Consider the following 20,192-nt stretch of genomic DNA (forward strand, 5'->3'; position numbering starts at 1 on the left):
AAATTGTTGCTTTCTTGGTGGTAGGTTTTTTTCATATATTTCATATTAGGGGTGTTAATACCATGCTAGCGTATGCAGCCAAAAACACGGCAGGGTTTTTATCCAATAGAAATCTAGTTGGTTTTAAGCAGAGAAGCTGCACCAAGTTTGTCCATGAACCATGCAGCGTTTACACAGCAATAGTGTTTCAGTTAGCAGCGCTTATTGCTGATTCCACTTAGGTGACAATGCGGTCAGTGAGAGCACTCCGCTTCTCTGCAGAACACTGTGCCATGCCCCATGCTGGTTGGCAGAACTGACATTTATGATCAGATGCATGGCCCTATGGTGTGGCGTTTATATATGTTCCCCATGCTTGCGTGGGTTTCCTCTGGGTACTCCGGTTTCCACCCACAATCCAAAAATATACTGATGTGTTAACTGGCTTCCAATATTAACCCTAGTGTGACTATGGGATGCGTTTAATTTGCCGACTATCGGGATCCCGTCTGTCAGGATACAGACGCCGAAATCCTGCCAGCCAACAATGCCACCAGCCGGAATCACAGTGCACCATAGATCCTGCGGCAAGTGCAGCGAGCCCGCAAGAGAATACGTAGCGCTCGCTGCGCTGCCGGCATTCTGGTGGGGGTGATGCCGCTGTCAGGATATCGACAGAATCCGTGACTATGTATGTGCTATATAAATAACTGGTAATAATACAATATCCCATTTAACAGGAAATAATATTAACATTGAGCGTCCGAAATTAGTAATTAACAATTTCAATGCACAAGTTTTTGTCAACTATAAGAAAGGGGTCTATTCATGAAGCAGTGAAAAGAGTGGAGAAGTGAGCCAGTGGAGAAAGTAACCCATGGCAACCAATCAGCTGCTCTGTATAATTTTATATTATGCAAATTATAAATGTTACTTTAATGCTGATTGGTTGCTATGGGCATCTTCTCCACTGGGTCACTTCTCCACACTTTTCACTGCTTCATGAATAGACCCCTATTAGAGGACTACGCTCTAGACCACAGGTTCTCAAACTCGGTCCTCAGGACCCAAAACAGTTCATGTTTTGCAGGTCACCTGTAGATTTTTAAAACGTGACACTCGGAGATACACAGTGCACCTGCTGGGTGACATGGAAAACATGAACCGTGTGGGCTCCTGAGGACCGAGTTCTGCTCTAGACATTTTAACTGTGTATATTGTAGCCACTCACGTTTTATCACCTTCCACTTGTTGCTGTTCCTGAATTCTTCCATGCGTTTGACCTCTTCTGGGCGCTCATCTACAAACTCTGCCACCTGCACAGTACATGAGGAAAGTTATCTGAGACTAGCAATGGTGTACTGGATCTGATTTGTCTTAAGCACTCAACAGCATCAACCAAGACAATCATACTAAGGGGGAATTAAATTTGCTGCGGTAGCCAGTTAACATAACACACCTATCGCACCATAATTCCGCTTATTGCCACTGTGTGCGCTCTCATTTATCGCACAATTCAATTAAAAAAATTGCAAAATCTGCATTCATGCAATAAATCTTGCTTATGTTACAGGCATTAAGTGTAGGTGAAAATGAGGAAAACTGCCTGCACCCCCAACAAAAAGACAAACTAGTATAGGATAACCGCATAGAAGTCTATTATTGTTCATATAAAAAGTATTTGAGGATTTTCAAATATGTCAAATAGCTGCTATAAGCATTATTCTAAAACATTTTAAAAAATGACCGTAATTTTTTTGCGCAAAAAATAAGATTTTACTCACCGGTAAATCTATTTCTCGTAGTCCGTAGTGGATGCTGGGGACTCCGTAAGGACCATGGGGGATTAGCGGCTCCGCAGGAGACTGGGCACAACTAAAGAAAGCTTTAGGACTACCTGGTGTGCACTGGCTCCTCCCACTAAGACCCTCCTCCAGACCTCAGTTAGGATACTGTGCCCGGAAGAGCTGACACAATAAGGAAGGATTTTGAATCCCGGGTAAGACTCATACCAGCCACACCAATCACACCGTATAACTCGTGATACTATACCCAGTTAACAGTATGATAACAACTGAGCCTCTCAACAGATGGCTCAACAATAACCCTTTAGTTAGGCAATAACTATATACAAGAATTGCAGACAATCCGTACTTGGGATGGGCGCCCAGCATCCACTACGGACTACGAGAAATAGATTTACCGGTGAGTAAAATCTTATTTTCTCTAACGTCCTAAGTGGATGCTGGGGACTCCGTAAGGACCATGGGGATTATACCAAAGCTCCCAAATGGGCGGTAGAGTGCGGATGACTCTGCAGCACCGAATGAGCAAACTCTAGGTCCTCCTCAGCCAGGGTATCAAACTTGTAGACTCTTGCAAGAGTGTTTTAACCCGACCAAGTAACAGCTCGGCAAATTTGTAAAGCCGAGACCCCTCGGGCAGCCGCCCAAGAAGAGCCCACTTTCCTCATGGAATGGGCTTTTACAGATTTAGGGTGCGGCATTCCAGCCGCAGAATGTGCAAGTTGAATCGTGCTACAGATCCAGCGAGCAATAGTCTGCTTAGAAGCAGGAGCACCCAGCTTGTTGGGTGCATACAGGATAAATAGCGAGTCAGTTTTCCTGACTCCAGCCGTCCTGGAAACATATACTTTTCAGGGCCCTGACTACGTCCAGAAACTTGGAATCCTCCAAGTCCCAAGTAGCCGCAGGCACCACAATAGGTTGGTTCACATGAAAAACTGCTACCACCTGAGGAAGGAATTGGGAACGAGTCCTCAATTCCGCCTTATCCATATAAAATACAGATAAGGGCTTTTTACAAAGCCGCCAATTCTGATACACGCCTGGCCGACGCCAAGGCCCACAGCATGACCACTTTCCACGTGATGTATTGTAGCTCCACGGATTTAAGTGGCTCAACTCAATGCGACTTCAGGAAATCCAACACTACGTTGAGATCCCACGGTGCCACTGGAGGCACAAACGGGGGCTGACTATGCAGCACTCCCTTAACAAAAGTCTGAACTTCAGGCAGTGAAGCCAGTTCTATTTTGGAAGAAAATCGATAGAGCCGAAATCTGGACCTTAATGGAACCCAATTTAAGGCCCATAGTCACCTCTGACTTGTAGGAAGTGCAGAAATCGACCTAGCTGAAATTCCTCCTTTGGGGCCTTACTGGCCTCACAGCACGCAACATATTTCCGCCATATGCGGTGATAATGGTTTGCGTTCACTTCTTTCCTAGCTTTAAATAGCGTAGGGATAACTTCCTCCGGAATGCCCTTTTCCTTCAGGATCCGGCGTTCAACCGCCATGCCGTCAAACGCAGCCGCGGTACGTCTTGGAACAGACAGGCCCCCTGCTGCAGCAGGTCCTGTCTGAGCGGCAGAGGCCATGGGTCCTCTGAGATCATTTCTTGGAGTTCTGGGCACCAAGCTCTTCTTGGCCACCCGGAACAATGAGTATAGTTCTTACTCCTCTCCTTCTTATTATTCTCATTACCCTGGGTATGAGAGGCAGAGAAGGGAACACATACACCGACTGGTACACCCACGGTGTTACCAGAGCGTCCATAGCTATCGCCTGAGGGTCCCTTGACCTGGCGCAATATCTTTGTAGCTTTTTGTTGAGGCGGGACGCCATCCTATCCACCTGTGGCCTTTCCCAACGGTGTACAATCATTTGGAAGACTTCTGGATGAAGTCCCCACTCTCTCGGGTGGAGGTCGTGTCTGCTGAGAAAGTCTGCTTCTCAGTTGTCCACTCCGGGAATGAACACTGCTGACAGTGCTAACACATGATTTTCCGCCCATCGAAGAATCCTTGTGGCTTCTGCCATCGCCATCCTGCTTCTTGTGCCGCCCTGTCGGTTTACATGAGCGACCGCCGTGATGTTGTCTGACTGGATCAGCACCGGCCGGTGTTGAAGCAGGGGTCTAGCCTGACTTAGGGCATTGTAAATGGCCCTTAGTTCCAGAACATTTATGTGTAGGGAAGTCTCCTGACTTTTCCATAGGCCTTGGAAGTTTCTTCCCAGTGTGACTGCCCCCCAGCCTGGAAGGCTGGCATCCGTGGTCACCAGGACCCAGTCCTGTATGCCAAATCTGCGGCCCCCTAGAAGATGAGCACTCTGCAGTCACCACCACAGCGACACCCTGGCCCTTGGAGACAGGGTTATCCGCCGATGCATCTGAGGATGCGACCCGGACCACTTGTCCAACAGATCCCACTGGAAGACCCTTGCATGGGACTTGGCGAATGGAAATTCTTCGTAAGAAGCTACCATCTTTCCCAAGGCTCGCGTGCATAGATGCACCGATACCTGTATTTGTATTAGGAGGTCTCCGTCTAGAGACGCCAACTCCTTGGACTTCTCCTCCGGGAGAAACCCTTTTTATCCTGTTCTGTGTCCAGAACCATACCCAGGAACAGTAGACGCGTCGTAGGAACCAGCTGCGACTTTGGAATATTCAGAATTCAGCCGTGCTGTTGTAGCACTTCCCGAGATAGTGCTACTCCGACGAACAACTGCTCCCTGGACCTCGCCTTTATAAGGAGATCGTCCAAGTACGGGATAAGTACTTCGGCCATTACCTTGGTAAATACCCTCGGTGCCGGGGACAGACCAACGGCAACGTCTGGAATTGGTAATGACAATCCTGTACCACAATTTTGAGGTACACCTGGTGACGAGGGTAAATAGGGACATGCAGGTAAGTATCCTTGATGTCCAGTGATACCCTGAAATTTTCCAGGCTTGCAATAATCGCCCTGAGCGATTCCATTTTGAACTTGAACCTTCGTATATAAGTGTTCAAGGATTTCAATTTTAGAATGGGTCTCACCGAACCGTCTGGTTTCGGTACCACAACATTTTGGAATAGTAACCCCGGCCTTGTTGAAGGAGGGGTACCTTGATTTCACCTGCTGGAAGTACAGCCTGTGAATTGCCGCCAGTACTCCCTTTCTCCGAGGGCAGCAGGCAAGGCTGATGTGAGGCAACGGCGAGGGGGAGTCATCTCGAACTCCAGCCTGTATCCCTGTGATACTACTTGCAGAACCTAGGGATCCACCTGTGGGCAAGCCCACTGATCCCTGCAGTTCCCGAGACGCGCCCCCCACCGCACCTGTCTCCACCTGTGGAGCCCCAGCGTCATGCGGTGGACTCAGAGGAAGCGAGGGAAGATATTTGATCCTGGAACTGGCTGACTGGTGCAGATTTTTCCTTCTTCCCTTGTCTCTGTGCAGAAAGGTAGCGCCTTTGACCCGCTTGCTTTTCTGAAGCCGAAAGGACTGTACCTGAAAATACGGTGCTTTCTTAAGCTTTTTTGTGAGGAAACCTGGAGGTAAAAAAATTTCTTCCCAGCTGTTGCTGTGGATACGAGGTCCCAGAGACCATCCCCAAACAATTCCTCACCCTTATAAGGCAGAATCTCCATGTGCCTTTTAAATGCAGCATCACCTGTCCACTGCCGGGTTTCTACTACCCTCCTGGCAGAATGGACATTGCATTAATTCTGGATGCCAGCCGGCAAATATCCCTCTGTGCATCCTTTATATATAAGACAACGTCTTAAATATGCTCAATGTTAGCAAAATATTATCCCTGTCTTAGCGTATTAATATTATCTGACAGGGTGTCAGACCACGCTGCAGCAGCACTATTTATGCTGAGGCAATTGCAGGTTTCAGTATATAACCTGAGTGTGTAAATACAGACTTCAGGATCGCCTCCTGCTTTTTATCAGCAGGTTCCTTCAAAGTGGCCGTATCCTAAGACGGCAGTGCCACCTTTTGACAAACGTGTGAGCGCCTTATCCACCCTAAGGGATATCTCCCAACGTGACCTATCCTCTGGCGGGAAAGGGTACGCCATCAGTAACTTTTTAGAAATTACCAGTTTCTTATCGGGGGAAACCACGCTTCTTTACACACTTCATTCATTCATCTGATGGGGGAGCAAAACACTGGCTGCTTTTTCTCCCCAAAAATAAAACCCCTTTTATGTGGTACTTGGGTTCATGTCAGAAAATGCGTAACACATTTTTTCATTGCCGAGATCATGTAACGGATGTTCCTAGTGGATTGTGTATATGTCTCAACCTCGTTGACACTGGAGTCAGACTCCGTGTCGACATCTGTGTCTGCCATCTGAGGTAACGGGCGTTGTTTGAGCCCCTGATGGCCTTTGAGACGCCTGGGCAGACGCGGCTAAGAAGCCGGCTGTCCCACAGCTGTTACGTCATCCAGCCTTTTATGTAAGGAGTTGACACTGTTGGTTAATACCTTCCACCTATCCATCCACTCTGGTGTCGGCCCCACAGGGGGCGACATCCCATTTATCGGCCTCTGCTCCGCCTCCACGTAACCTTCCTCATCCAACATGTCGACACAGCCGTACCGACACACCGCACACACACAGGGAATGCTCTGACTGAGGACAGGACCCCACAAAGTCCTTTGGGAGACCGAGAGAGAGTATGCCAGCACACACCAGAGCGCTATATAATGCAGGGATTAACACTATAACTGAGTGATTTTTTCCCCAAATAGCTGCTTGTATACATATATTGCGCCTAAATTTAGTGCCCCCCCTCTCTTTTTAACCCTTTGAGCCTGAAAACTACAGGGGAGAGCCTGGGGAGCTGTCTTCCAGCTGCACTGTGAAGAGAAAATGGCGCCAGTGTGCTGAGGGAGAAGCCCCGCCCCCTTTTCGGCGGACTTTCTCCCGCTTTTTCTGTAATACTGGCAGGGGTAATTTTACATCTATATAGCCTCTGGGACTATATATGATGTATATTTGCCAGCCAAGGTGTTATTTATTGCCCTCAGCGCCCTGCACCCATCAGTGACCGAAGTGTGAGGTGTACATGAGGAGCAATGGCGCACAGCTGCAGTGCTGTGCGCTACCTTGGTGAAGACCGAAGTCTTCTGCCGCCAATTTTCCGGACCTCTTTGTGCTTCTGGCTCTGTAAGGGAAACGGCGGCGCGGCTCCGGGAACGAACACCAAGGTCGGGTCCTGCGGTCGATCCCTCTGGAGCTAATGGTGTCCAGTAGCCTAAGAAGCCCAAACTACCACCTGTTAGGTAGGTTCGCTTCTTCTCCCCTTAGTCCCTCGCTGCAGTGAGTCAGATCTCACTGAAAATAAAAAACCTAAATATACTTACTTTCTAGGTGCTCAGGAGAGCCCCTAGTGTGCATCCAGCTCAGCCGGGCACAAGAATCTAACTGAGGTCTGGAGGAAGGTCTTAGTGGGAGGAGCCAGTGCACACCAGGTAGTCCTAAAGCTTTCTTTAGTTGTGCCTAGTCTCCTGCGGAGCCGCTAATCCCCCATGGTCCTTACGGAGTCCCCAGCATCCACTTAGGACGTTAGAGAAACAAGAGTTATGGTAGACTTTCCATGGTTAACTCTGTTCCTTCTAGGTCCACAGGATTGACATGGGGTGTAGGTGGTTTGATAAGGATCAGGCTCTTGAGCTCCAAAGATGCACCGGTCCAACCCCCCTCCCTATAGCCTTGCCACCTGGCCAAGGGAAATCAGTTTTGTCAGCAAGACCAAAGCAGGAGCAGAATTAAGCGAGACGGTAGACCTGCACATACGAGAAAAACAACAAACTCTTCCATATCAGTAGGAAGAAGTTAGTGAAAGATTCCCAAGTTAGGTGTGTCAGAGTAGGCGCCCTGTGGATCCAGTGGACCTCGACGAAACAGAGTTAACCATGGTTGACTTACCATGGTTAACTCTGTTTCGTTGAGGTCCGCAGGACATCAGGGCGCCCACCCTGATGCACCAAACCTAACCCTGATTCACCAGCTGGTAACAAAACAGCAACAGCTGAACAGGTAACCATATAAAAGATAACCTGCAGAAAAGTCAACGCACTGAGGCGGGCGCCCATTATCCCTTATGGACTACGAGAAACGTATTTACCGGTAGGTAATAAAAATCCTATTTTCTCTAGCATCCATAAGCAATACTGGGGAAGTCTAGTACAATGAGGACGTCCCAAAGCTTCCAAAACGGGTGGGAATGTGTGGAGACGTCTGCAGCACCACCTGCCCAAACTGGGAATCCTATTTGGCCAGGATATCAAACTTGTACAACTTCACAAAAGTGTTCTTCCCCCGACCAGGTAGCAGCTCGGCATAGTTGCAAGGCCGAGACACCCCGGGGCAGCCGCCCAGGAAGACCCCACCGATCTTTTAGAGTGGGCCTTCAGAGACTGTGGAATAGGTAAGGCAGCCAACACATCGACATGTTGGATAGTAAGCCTAAGCCAACGAGCAATGGACTGCTTTGAAGCAGGGCAACCCCTTTTCCTGTGCATCATGGGGGTCATTCCGAGATGTTCGCTCTGTATTTTTTTCTCGCAACGGAGCGATTAGTCGCTAATGCGCATGCGCAATGTCCGCAGTGCGACTGCGCCAAGTAAATTTGCTATGCAGTTAGGTATTTTACTCACGGCATTACAAGGTTTTTTCTTCGTTCTGGTGATCGTAATGTGATTGACAGGAAGTGGGTGTTTCTGGGCGGAAATAGGCCGTTTTATGGGTGTGTGCGAAAAAACGCTACCGTTTCTGGGAAAAACGGAGGAGTGTCTGGGCCAACGCTGGGTGTGTTTGTGACGTCAAACCAGGAACGACAAACACTGAACTGATCGCAGATGCCAAGTAAGTGTGGAGCCACTCAGAAACTGCTAAGAAGTGTCTATTCGCTATTTTGCTAATCTTTCGTTCGCAATTTTGATAAGCTAAGATTCACTCCCAGTAGGCGGCGGCTTAGCGTGTGCAAAGCTGCTTAAAGCAGCTTGCGAGCGAACAACTCGGAATGACCCCCCATATAGCATGAACAAAGAATCCGTCTTTCTGATCCGAGCCGTTCTCTTGACATAGATCTTCAAGGCTCGCACAGCATCTAATCCCTTCCGGAGGAGCAGAAGTGCCAGAACGTGACGGAACCACAATAGGTTGATTCAAGTGGAACGCAGAGACAACCTTCTACAGGAACTGCTGGCTAGTCCTGAGCTCAGCCCTGTCCTCGTAAAAGACCAAGTAGAGACTTTTACACGATAAGGCCCCCAATTCTGAGACACGCCTAGCAGAAGCCTGGGACAATAACATCCCCGTCATCCACGTGAGGTACTTGTCTTCTACCATCATCAGAGGTTCAAACCAGGAGGACTGTAGAAATTCCAACACTACATTCAAATCCCAGGGTGCCGTGGGCGGCACAAAAGGAGGTTGTATGTGAAGTACCCCTTGCAAGAAGATCTGAACTTCTGGCAACACTGTCAATTTCTTGAGAGAGCTGAAATCTGGACTTTAATGGAACCCAGATGTAAGCCCTTATCCACACCAGCACGTAGGAAACGTCCCAAGTGTAACTCTGCAGGCGGATACATGCGTTCCTCGCACCAAGAGACATATCTTCTCCAGAAATGATAATAATGTTTTGACGTCACAGGTTTCCTGGCCTGAACCATGGTAGCAATAACCCTTTTGGAAAGGCCCTTGTGAGCTAGGATGTTCCGCTCAACCTCCATGCCGTCAAACGAAGGCGCCGTAAGTCCGGGTAGACGAACGGTCCTTGTTGAAGAAGATCTCTTCTCAGTGGCAGAGGACAAGGGTCTTTGACAGACATGTCCAGAAGATCCGCGTACCACGCCCTCCGAGGCCAATTTGGGGCAATCAAAATTGCCCGGACTCCCTGATTCCTTATTCGCTTTAGCACCCTTGGGAGCAATGGAATCGGAGGAAACAGGTAGACCAGCCCGAAAAGGCCATGACGACGTCAGTGCATCTACTGCCATCGCCTGAGGGTCCCTGGTTCGTGAGCAATACCAATGAAGCTTCTTGTTGAGATGAGAAGCCAACATGTCTATTTTTGGGCAGCCCCACCGGTCGATGATCTGCTGAAACACCTGATGATGGAGCCCCCACTCTCCCAGGTGGAGATCGTGACGACTCAAAAAGTCCGCTTCCCAGTTGTCTACTCCCGGAATGAAGATTGCGGACATTGCTCTTGCATTTCTTTCTGCCCAGAGGAGTATCTTTGACACCTCTTGCATACAGGCTCTGCTTTTTGTCCCTCCTTGTCGATTGCTGTACGCCACTGCCCTGGCGTTGTCCGACTGAACATGGATCGCGTGATCCCTGAGTAGAGTAGAGGCCCTAATCAGAGCATTGTAGATTGCCCGAAGTTCCAGAATGTTGATCGGAAGTGGGGCTTCGTGGGCTGACCAACTGCCCTAGAACTGAGCCCCCTGGGTGACAGCTCCCCATCCTCTCAGACTCGCATTTGTTGTGAGAAGGATCCAATCCTGAATCCCAAAACTTCGACCATCCAGTAGGTTGGAGGACTGCAGCCACCATATGAGGGAAATCCTGGCCTAAGGGGACAGCCGTATTATCCGGTGCATCTGAAGATGTGATCCGGACCACTTGCTCAGGATATCCAAATGTTCTGGCATGGAACCTTCCATACTGGATCGCCTCGTATGAGGCTACCATCTTCCCCAACAATCTTATGCAAAGATGGATGGCTATTCGAGTAGGCTGGAGAACCATTCGAACCATCTCCTGAAGTGTTCTCGCTTTGTCCCCTGGGAGGATCACTTTCTGGGCCACAGTAACCAGCAACATTCCCAGGAACAGGAGCCGCCGAGTTGGCTCCAGGTGGGCTTCTGTAAATTGAGGACCACTCATGGTGTGACAGAAGTTGGATAGTGCGGTCTATATGGAGTAATAGAAGCTCCCTGGATCTCGCTTTTATCATGAGATCGTCCAGATAACCTCCTGAACACCCTCAGAGCTCTGGACAGGCCGAAGGGTAGCGCCTGGAACTGGTAGTGATCGTTCAGCAGAGCAAACCTCAGGTAAGCCTGATGAGGCGGCCAAATCGGGATATGGAGATACGCGTCCTTTACATCCAGGAAGACTATGAACTCCCGTTCTTCCAGGCCCGCAATCACTGCTCACAAGGATTCCATCTTGAACTTGAAAACCTTTAGGTAAGGGTTCAAGGATTTTAGATTCAAAATGGGCCTTACCGAACCGTCCGGTTTCGGTACCACTAACAGGTTGTAGTAGTAACCCTTTCCCTGTTGTTGCAGTGGCACTGGAACAATGACTTGGGACTGGACCAATTTTAGGATGGTCTGTTGCAGCGTAACACGCATATCCTCCAAAGCTGGTAAGCTTGATTTGAAAAATCGTTGGGGAGGAGCGCCATTAAACTCCAGCTTGTAGCCCTGAGAAATGAGGTCCTTTACCCAGGTATCCTGGCAGGAGCTTTCCCAGATGCGGCTGAAGTGACGCAGTCGAGCGCCCACCTCGAGATCCCCTCGGGGTGGGTGGGCACCGTCATGCTGAGGCCTTAGTGGCAGCTGAACTGGTGCTATCCTGAGAACCTGCAATTGCTGGTTTTCTTGTCTTACCTCTGGTGCCTCTAGCTGCATTGGAGGCACCTCTGGACCTAGATCTAAATCTGTTAGACCAAAAGGACTGGGTAGACGGCCCCGGGTAGGAACGTCTAACTGGCGGGTCTCCAGAGATGAGAAACGTGGATTTTCCCGCAGTAACTTTAGAAATCCACGTATCCAATCCCACCCCGTAAAGCAAATCCACTGAAAAATAGGATTTTAATTGCCTACCGGTAAATCCTTTTCTCATAGTCCGTAGAGGATACTGGGCGCCCACCCAGTGCTTCGTGTTTTCCTGTACTGTTACTTGGATAAGTATTGTTTTTGGTTCAAGTTTGGTTAGCATGGCTTTCCTCTTGTTTTGTGTGTGCTGGTTTGAATCTCACCACTGTCTTTTTAAATCCTTCTCTCAAAGTATGTCCAACTCCTCGAGCACAGTTTCTAGACTGAGTCTGGTGGGAGGGGCATGGAGGGAGGTGCAAATGCACACTATTGATTACTTGAAGTGCCCAAGGCTCCTAGTGGACCAGTCTATACCCCATGGTACTAATGTGGACCCCAGTATCATCTACGGACTGCGAGAAAATAAGAATTTACTCACCGGTAATTCTATTTCTCGTAGTCCGTAGTGGATGCTGGGAACTCCGTAAGGACCATGGGGAATAGCAGGCTCCGAAGGAGGCTGGGCACTCTAGAAAGATCTTAGACTACCTGGTGTGCACTGGCTCCTCCCACCATGACCCTCCTCCAAGCCTCAGTTAGGTACTGTGCCCGGACGAGCGTACACAATAAGGAAGGATTTTGAATCCCGGGTAAGACTCATACCAGCCACACCAATCACACCGTACAACTCGTGATATGAAACACAGTTAACAGTATGAAACAATAGAGCCTCTCAACAGATGGCTCAACAATAACCCGATTTAGTTAACAGTAACTATGTACAAGTATTGCAGATAAACCGCACTTGGGATGGGCGCCCAGCATCCACTACGGACTACGAGAAATAGAATTACCGGTGAGTAAATTCTTATTTTCTCTAACGTCCTAGTGGATGCTGGGAACTCCGTAAGGACCATGGGGATTATACCAAAGCTCCCAAACGGGTGGGGGAGTGCGGATGACTCTGCAGCACTGAATGAGAGAACTCCAGGTCCTCCTCAGCCAGGGTATCAAATTTGTAGAATTTTGCAAACGTGTTTGCCCCTGACCAAGTAGCTGCTCGGCAAAGTTGTAAAGCCGAGACCTCTCGGGCAGCCGCCCAAGATGAGCCCACCTTCCTTGTGGAATGGGCATTGACAGATTTTGGCTGTGGCAGGCCTGCCACAGTATGTGCAAGCTGAATTGTACTACAAATCCAACGAGCAATAGTCTGCTTAGAAACAGGAGCACCCAGCTTGTTAGGTGCATATAGGATAAACAGCGAGTCAGATTTTCTGACTCTAGCCGTTCTGGAAACATATATTTTCAGTGCCCTGACAACGTCTAGCAACTTGGAGTCCTCCAAGTCCCTAGTAGCCTAGGCACCACAATAGGCTGGTTCAGGTGAAACGCTGACACCACCTTTGGGAGAAACTGGGGACGAGTCCTCAATTCTGCCCTATCCATATGGAAAATCAAATAAGGGCTTTTACAAGACAAAGCCGCCAACTTTGATACTCGCCTGGCAGAAGCCAAGGCCAATAACATAACCACCTTCCACGTGAGATATTTCAGATCCACGGTTTTTAGTGGTTCAAACCAATGTGATTTTAAGAAACTCAACACCACGTTGAGATCCCAAGGTGCCACAGGAGGCACAAACGGGGGTTGACTCTGCAGCACTCCTTTTATAATTGTCTGAACTCCAGGTACTGAATCTAGTTCTTTTTGAAAGAAAATCGACAGAGCCGAGATCTGTACCTTAATGGAACCCAATTTAAGGCCCATAGTCACTCCTGCTTGCAGGAAATGCAGAAATCGACCTAGTTGAAATTCCTCTGTTGGGGCCCTTTCGGCCTCACACCATGCAACATATTTTCGCCATATGCGGTGATAATGAGTTGCTGTAACCTCTTTCCTGGCTTTAGTAAGCGTAGGAATGACTTCCTCCGGAATGCCCTTTTCCTTCAGGATCCGGCGTTCAACCGCCATGCCGACAAACGCAGCCGCGGTAAGTCTTGGAATAGACAGGGCCCCTGCTGCCGCAGGTCCTGTCTGAGTGGCAGAGGCCATGGGTCCTCTGATATAAATTCTTGAAGTTCTGGGTACCAAGCTCTTCTTGGCCATCCACGAGTATCGTTCTTACTCCTCGCCTTCTTATTATTCTCAGTACCTTTGGTATGAGAGGCAGAGGGGAGAACACATAAACCGACTGGTACACCCACGGTGTTACCAGAGCGTCCATAGCTATCGCCTGAGGGTCCCTTGACCCGGTGCAATATCTTTTATAGCTTTTTGTTGAGGCGGGACGCCATCATGTCCACCTGTGGCCTTTCCCAATGGTGTACAATCCTATTGGAAGACTTCTGGAGGAAGTCCCCATTCTCCCGGGTGGAGGTCGTGTCTGTTGAGAAGATCGGCTTCCCAGTTGTCCACTCCGGGAATGAACACTGCTGACAGTGCTAACACATGATTTTCCGCTATAGGAGAATCCTTGTGGCTTCTGCCATCGCCATCCTGCTTCTTGTGCCGCCCTGTTGGTTTACATGGGCGACTGCCGTGATGTTGTCTGATTGGATCAGTACCGGCTGGTTTTGAAGCAGAGGCCTTGCCGGCCTCAGGGCATTGTAAATGGCCCTCAGGTCCAGAATATTTATGTGTAGGGAAATAACCTGACTTGACCAAAGTCCCTGGAAATTTCTTCCCTGTGTGACTGCCTCCCAGCCTCAAAGGCTGGAATCCATGGTCACTAGGACCTAGTCCTGTATGCCGAACCTGCGGCCCTCTTGAAGATGGGCACTCTGCAGCCACCACAGTAGAGATACCCTGGTCCTTGGAGACAGGGTTATCAGCCTATGCATCGGAAGATGCGATCCGGACCACTTGTCCAACAGGTCCCTCTGAAAAGTTCTTGTATGGAACCTGCCTAATGGGATTGCTTCGTAGGAAGCTACCATTTTTCCCAGGACTCGCGTGCAATGATGCACCGCTACCTATTTTGGCTTCAGGAGGTCTCTGACTAGAGATGACAACTCCTTGGCTTTCTCCTCCGGGAGAAACACTATTTCTGGTTTATGTCCAGAACCATCCCCAGGAACAGTAGACGTGTCATAGGAACCAGCTGTGACTTTGGACTGTTTAGAATCCAACCATGCTGTTGTAGCACTTTCCAAAATAGTGCTACCCCGACTACCAACTGCTCCTTGGACCTCGCCCTTATAACGAGATTGTCCAAGTACGGGATAATTACAACTCCCTTTTTTTTTTTGAAGGAGTATCAACATTTCGGCCATTACCTTGATAAAACACCCTCGGTGCCATGTACAGTCCAAACGGTAGTGTCTGGACTTGGTAATGGTAATCCTGTACCACAAATCTGAGGTACTCCTGGCGAGGATGGTAAATGGGGACATGCAGGTAAGCATCCTTGATGTCCCAGGATACCATGTAATCCCCCTCGTCCAGGCTTGGAATAACCGCCCTGAGCGATTCCATCTTGAACTTGAATTTTTGTGTTCAAGGATTTTAAATATAAAATGGGTCACACCGAACCATGCGGTTTCGGTACCCCAACCCGTGTGGAATAGTAACCCCGTCCTTGTTGAAGTAGGGGCACCTTGAGTATTACCTGCTGGGAATACCGCTTATTAATTGCCTCTAGCACAGCCTCCCTGCCTGAGGGAGTTGTCAGCAAGGCATATTTTAGGAAACGGCAGGGGGGGAGACATCTCGAATTCCAGCTTGTACCCCTGAAATACTACTTGAAAGAAACAGGGATCCACCTGTGAGCGAGCCCACTAATTGCTGAAATTTTTGAGACGGCCCCCCACCGTACCTGGCTACACCTGTGGAGCACCCGCGTCATGGTGTGGCCTCACAGGAGGCGGGGGAAGAATCTTGATTCTGGGAACAGGCTGACTGGTGCAGCTTTTTTCCCTCTACCCTTGTCTCTGTACAGAAAGGAAGCGCCATTTGACCCGCTTGCTTTTCTGAAGCCGAAAGGACTGTACCTTTGTCTGTGAGGAAACCTGAGGTAAAATTATTTCTTCCCAGCAGTTGCTGTGGATACGAGGTCCCAGAGACCATCCCCAAATAATTCCTCACCCTTATAAGGCTCTCTATGCGCTTTTTAAGTCAGCATCACCTGTCCAGTGACAGGTCTCTAATACCCTCCTGACAGAATGGACATTACATTTATTTTGGATGCCAGCCGGCAAAATATCCCTCTGTGCATCCCCCATATATAAGACGACGTCTTTAATATGTTTTTATGTTTGCCAACTAGTATCCCTGTTTGACAGGGTCACCGACCACGCTGCAGCAGCACTATCTGCAGGTCTCAGTCTAGTACCTGAGTGTGTAAATACAGACTTCAGGATAGCCTCCTGTTTTTTATCAACAGGTACCTATTAAAGTGGCCGTATCCTAAGACGGCAGTGCCACCTTTTTTGACAAACGTGTGAGCGCCTTATCCACCCTAGGGGATATCTCCCAGCGTAACTTATCCACCTGGCGGGAAAGGGTACGCCATCAGTAACTTTTTATAAATTACCAGTTTCTTAACGGGGGAACCCACGCTTTCACACACTTCATTTATTCATCTGATGGGGGAACAAAACACTGCCTGTTTTTTCTCCCCAAACCTAAAACCCATTTTTAGAGGTGCTTGGGTTAAAGTCAGAAATGTATAACACATTTTTTATTGCCGGGATCACGTCACGGATGTTCCTAGTGGATTGTGTATATGACTCCACCTTGTCGACACTGGAGTCAGACTCCGTGTCGACATCTGTGTCTGCCATCTGAGAGAGCGGGCGTTTTTGAGCCCCTGATGGCCTTTGAGACGCCTGGGCAGGCACGGGCTGCGAAGCCGGCTGTCCCACAGCTGTTACGTCATCCACCCTTTTATGTAAGGAGTTGACACTGTCGGTTAATACCTTTCACCTATCCATCCACTCTGGTGTCGGCCCCACAGGGGGCGACATCACATATATCGGCCTCTGTTCTGTCACCATATAAGCCTCCTCATTCAACATGTCGACACAGCCGTACCGACACACCGCAGACACACAGGGAATGCTCTAAACGAGGACAGGACCCGCAAAAGCCCTTTGGGGGGACAGAGTAAGAGTATGCCAGCACACACCAGAGCGCTATATATATATATACAGGGACTAACTGAGTTATGTCCCTAATAGCTTTTATATAATATACTGTATACAGTGCCAATTTTAATGCCCCCCCTCTCTTTTCCCTCTTACTGTACTGTAGAATTGCAGGGAAGAGCCAGGGAGCTTCCCTCCAGCCGAGCTGTGAGGGAAAAATGGCGCCAGTGTGCTGAGGAGATAGGCTCCGCCCCTTTTTCGCGGCCTATTCTCCCGTTTTTTATGGAATTCTGGCAGGGGTATTTACCTCATATATAGCCCCTGGGGCCATATATTGAGGTATTTTAGCCAGCCAAGGTGTTTTTATTGCTGCCTCAGGGCGCCCCCCCCAGCGCCCTGCACCCTCAGTGACCGGAGTGTGAAGTGTGTGAGAGGAGCAATGGCGCACAGCTGCAGTGCTGTGCGCTACCTTGGTGAAGACAGAGTCTTCATGCCGCCGATTTTCCGGACCATCTTCTTGCTTCTGGCTCTGTAAGGGGGACGGCGGCGCGGCTCCGGGACCGAACCTCAAGGCTGGGCCTGCGGTCGATCCCTCTGGAGCTAATGGTGTCCAGTAGCCTAAGAAGCCCAATCCGGCTGCAAGCAGGCGAGTTCACTTCTTCTCCCCTTAGTCCCTCGCTGCAGTGAGCCTGTTGCCAGCAGGTCTCACTGAAAATAACAAATTCTAAGACTATAACTTTCTAAGAGCTCAGGAGAGCCCCTAGTGTGCATCCAACCTCGGCCGGGCACGAAATCTAACTGAGGCTTGGAGGACGGTCATGGTGGGAGGAGCCAGTGCACACCAGGTAGTCTAAGATCTTTCTAGAGTGCCCAGCCTCCTTCGGAGCCCGCTATTCCCCATGGTCCTTACGGAGTTCCCAGCATCCACTAGGACGTTAGAGAAAAGGATTTACCGGTATGTAATTAAAATCCTATTTTCTCTTACGTCCTAGAGGATACTGGGGTCACATTAGTACCTTGGGGATGTACCAAAGCTCCCAAACCGGGTGGGAGAGTGCTGAAATTCCTGCAGAACTGATTTACCAAACTGAAGGTCCTCAGAGGCCAAAGTATCGAACTTGTAGATCTTAGCAAACGTGTATGAACCTGACCAAGTATCTTCTCGGCAGAGCTGTAAAGCCGAGACACCCCGGGCAGCCGCCCAGGAAGAACCCGCCAACCTTGTAGAGTGGACCTGTACAGATTTTGGAACTGGCAAGCCTGCCGTAGAATAAGCATGCTGGATAATAAGCCTGATCCAGCGAGCAATAGACTGCTTTGAAGCAGGACACCCAATTTTATCGGAATCATATAGAACAAACAGCGAGTCAGATTTTCTGTGACGAGCTGTCCGCTTCACATAGATCTTCAAAGCCCTCACAACATCCAAGGACTTTGAAGTAGCAGAGGTGTCCGTAACCACAATAGGTTGGTTGATATAAAAACGCAGACACCACCTTAGGAAGAAATTGCTGACGAGTTCTGAGTTCAGCTCTATCTTCATGAAAAATCAAACAGGGGCTCTTGTGAGACAACGCCCCCAGCTCCGACACAAGTCTTGCTGAAGCCAAGGCCAACAGTGTGATGGTCTTCCACGTAAGAAACTTTACGTCAACTTCCTGTAAAGGCTCAAACCATTCCGAGCCTCCTATGGCACCTTGGGACCATTTGAGATTCCAAGGTGCCGTAGGAGGCACAAAAGGCGGTTGGATGTGCAGAACACCATTCAAAAATGTCTGAACCTCAGGAAGAGAAACCAATTATTTCTGGAAGAAAATGGATAAGGCCGAAATCTGGACTTTTACGGAGCCCAAACGTAGGCCATCATCCACACCTGAAGTGTTGAAGGCGAGCACCTACCTGAAAGTCGCCTTGCTGCTGGTGCCAACTGTCACACTGAAGGCTTAGCGGCAGGGGATCCGGTGGTCTGGTCCAGGGAGACAGCAGGTGCAGGATTACCGGAATTACCACGAGATCCTCTGGAAGTAGTGGAGACCCCTCGGCCCCCGCCTCTGAACCTTGCCACACGAAAGGACTGCGAGGACAGTCCCGTGTAAGAACGTCTAGCAGGTGGTACAGCCGACGGCAGATAAGTAGACTTACCCACCGTTGCCTGGGAGATCCATTTATTTAACTCGTCTCCAAACAAGGCATCATCTGTAAAGGGAAGATTTTCTACACCCTTTTTGAAATCGGCGTCTGCCGACCACTGACGTAGCCACAGCGCTCTGAGCGCCGAAACAGCCATAGCAGTGGTGCGGCCATAAGCCTTACATAACTCTTTAATAGCCTCACTCAAAGTTTGCAGCATCCTGTATATGTTGGAGCAGAGTAATGACCTCATCCCGGGGCAGAGTCTAAATCGTCAATAACAATATCAGACCACACTTGACTACCGCCCTGGAAATTCACCCACAACGTATTGTGGGGCGTTGTTCTGCGCCCGCTGCCGTTTAAATTTCCTTGAGCGTGGTCTCAATTTTACAGTCAGCTGGCTCTTTCAGAGATATAGCCCCTGGCACTGGCAGTACCAATGTCTTAGTCAGCCTGGATTAACATATACATTTAAATCTTGTGTCTCCTTTATAATAAGAATTTACTCACCGGTAATTCTATTTCTCGTAGTCCGTAGTGGATGCTGGGGACTCCGTAAGGACCATGGGGAATAGCGGGCTCCGCAGGAGACTGGGCACTCTAAAGAAAGATTTAGTACTATCTGGTGTGCACTGGCTCCTCCCTCTATGCCCCTCCTCCAGACCTCAGTTAAGGAAACTGTGCCCGGAAGAGCTGACATTACAAGGAAAGGATTTTGGAATCCAGGGTAAGACTTATACCAGCCACACCAATCACACCGTATAACTTGTGATAAACTTACCCAGTTAACAGTATGAACAAACAACAGAGCATCAACCAATGGATGCCAACATAACATAACCCTTTATTAAGCAATAACTATATACACGTATTGCAGAAAGTCCGCACTTGGGACGGGCGCCCAGCATCCACTACGGACTACGAGAAATAGAATTACCGGTGAGTAAATTCTTATTTTCTCTAACGTCCTAGTGGATGCTGGGGACTCTGTAAGGACCATGGGGATTATACCAAAGCTCCCAAACGGGAGGGAGAGTGCGGATGACTCTGCAGCACCGAATGGGCAAACACCAGGTCCTCCTCAGCCAGGGTATCAAATTTGTAGAACTTTGCAAATGTGTTTGAACCCGACCAAGTAGCAGCTCGGCAAAGCAGTAATGCCGAGACCCCTCGGGCAGCCGCCCAAGAAGAGCTCACCTCCCTTGTGGAATGGGCTTTTACTGATTTTGGATGCGGCAATCCAGCCGCAGAATGAGCCTGCTGAATCGTGTTACAGATCCAGCGAGCAATGGTTTGCTTTGAAGCAGGAGCACCCAGCTTGTTGGATGCATACAGGATAAACAGCGAGTCAGTCTTCTTGACTCCAGCCGTCCTGGCAACATAGATCTTCAAAGCCCTGACTACATCA

At 49.1% G+C, this 20,192-nt stretch overlaps 1 protein-coding gene across 2 annotated transcripts in view; it reads right to left on the bottom strand.

Moving 5' to 3' along the window:
* The window catches only part of BUD13 (BUD13 homolog), a 162,449-nt gene that overhangs the window by 101,885 nt on the left and 40,372 nt on the right, over window positions 1–20,192 (bottom strand). For both annotated transcript variants that reach the window (XM_063943284.1, XM_063943283.1), the window contains exon 3: window positions 1,211–1,295. In XM_063943284.1, the coding sequence (XP_063799354.1) occupies window positions 1,211–1,295 (85 nt within the window). The remainder of the gene's footprint in view (window positions 1–1,210; window positions 1,296–20,192) is intronic.

The sequence above is a fragment of the Pseudophryne corroboree genome, chromosome 10 (genome assembly GCF_028390025.1).
Source record: "Pseudophryne corroboree isolate aPseCor3 chromosome 10, aPseCor3.hap2, whole genome shotgun sequence".
Taxonomy (NCBI): Eukaryota; Metazoa; Chordata; class Amphibia; order Anura; family Myobatrachidae; genus Pseudophryne; species Pseudophryne corroboree.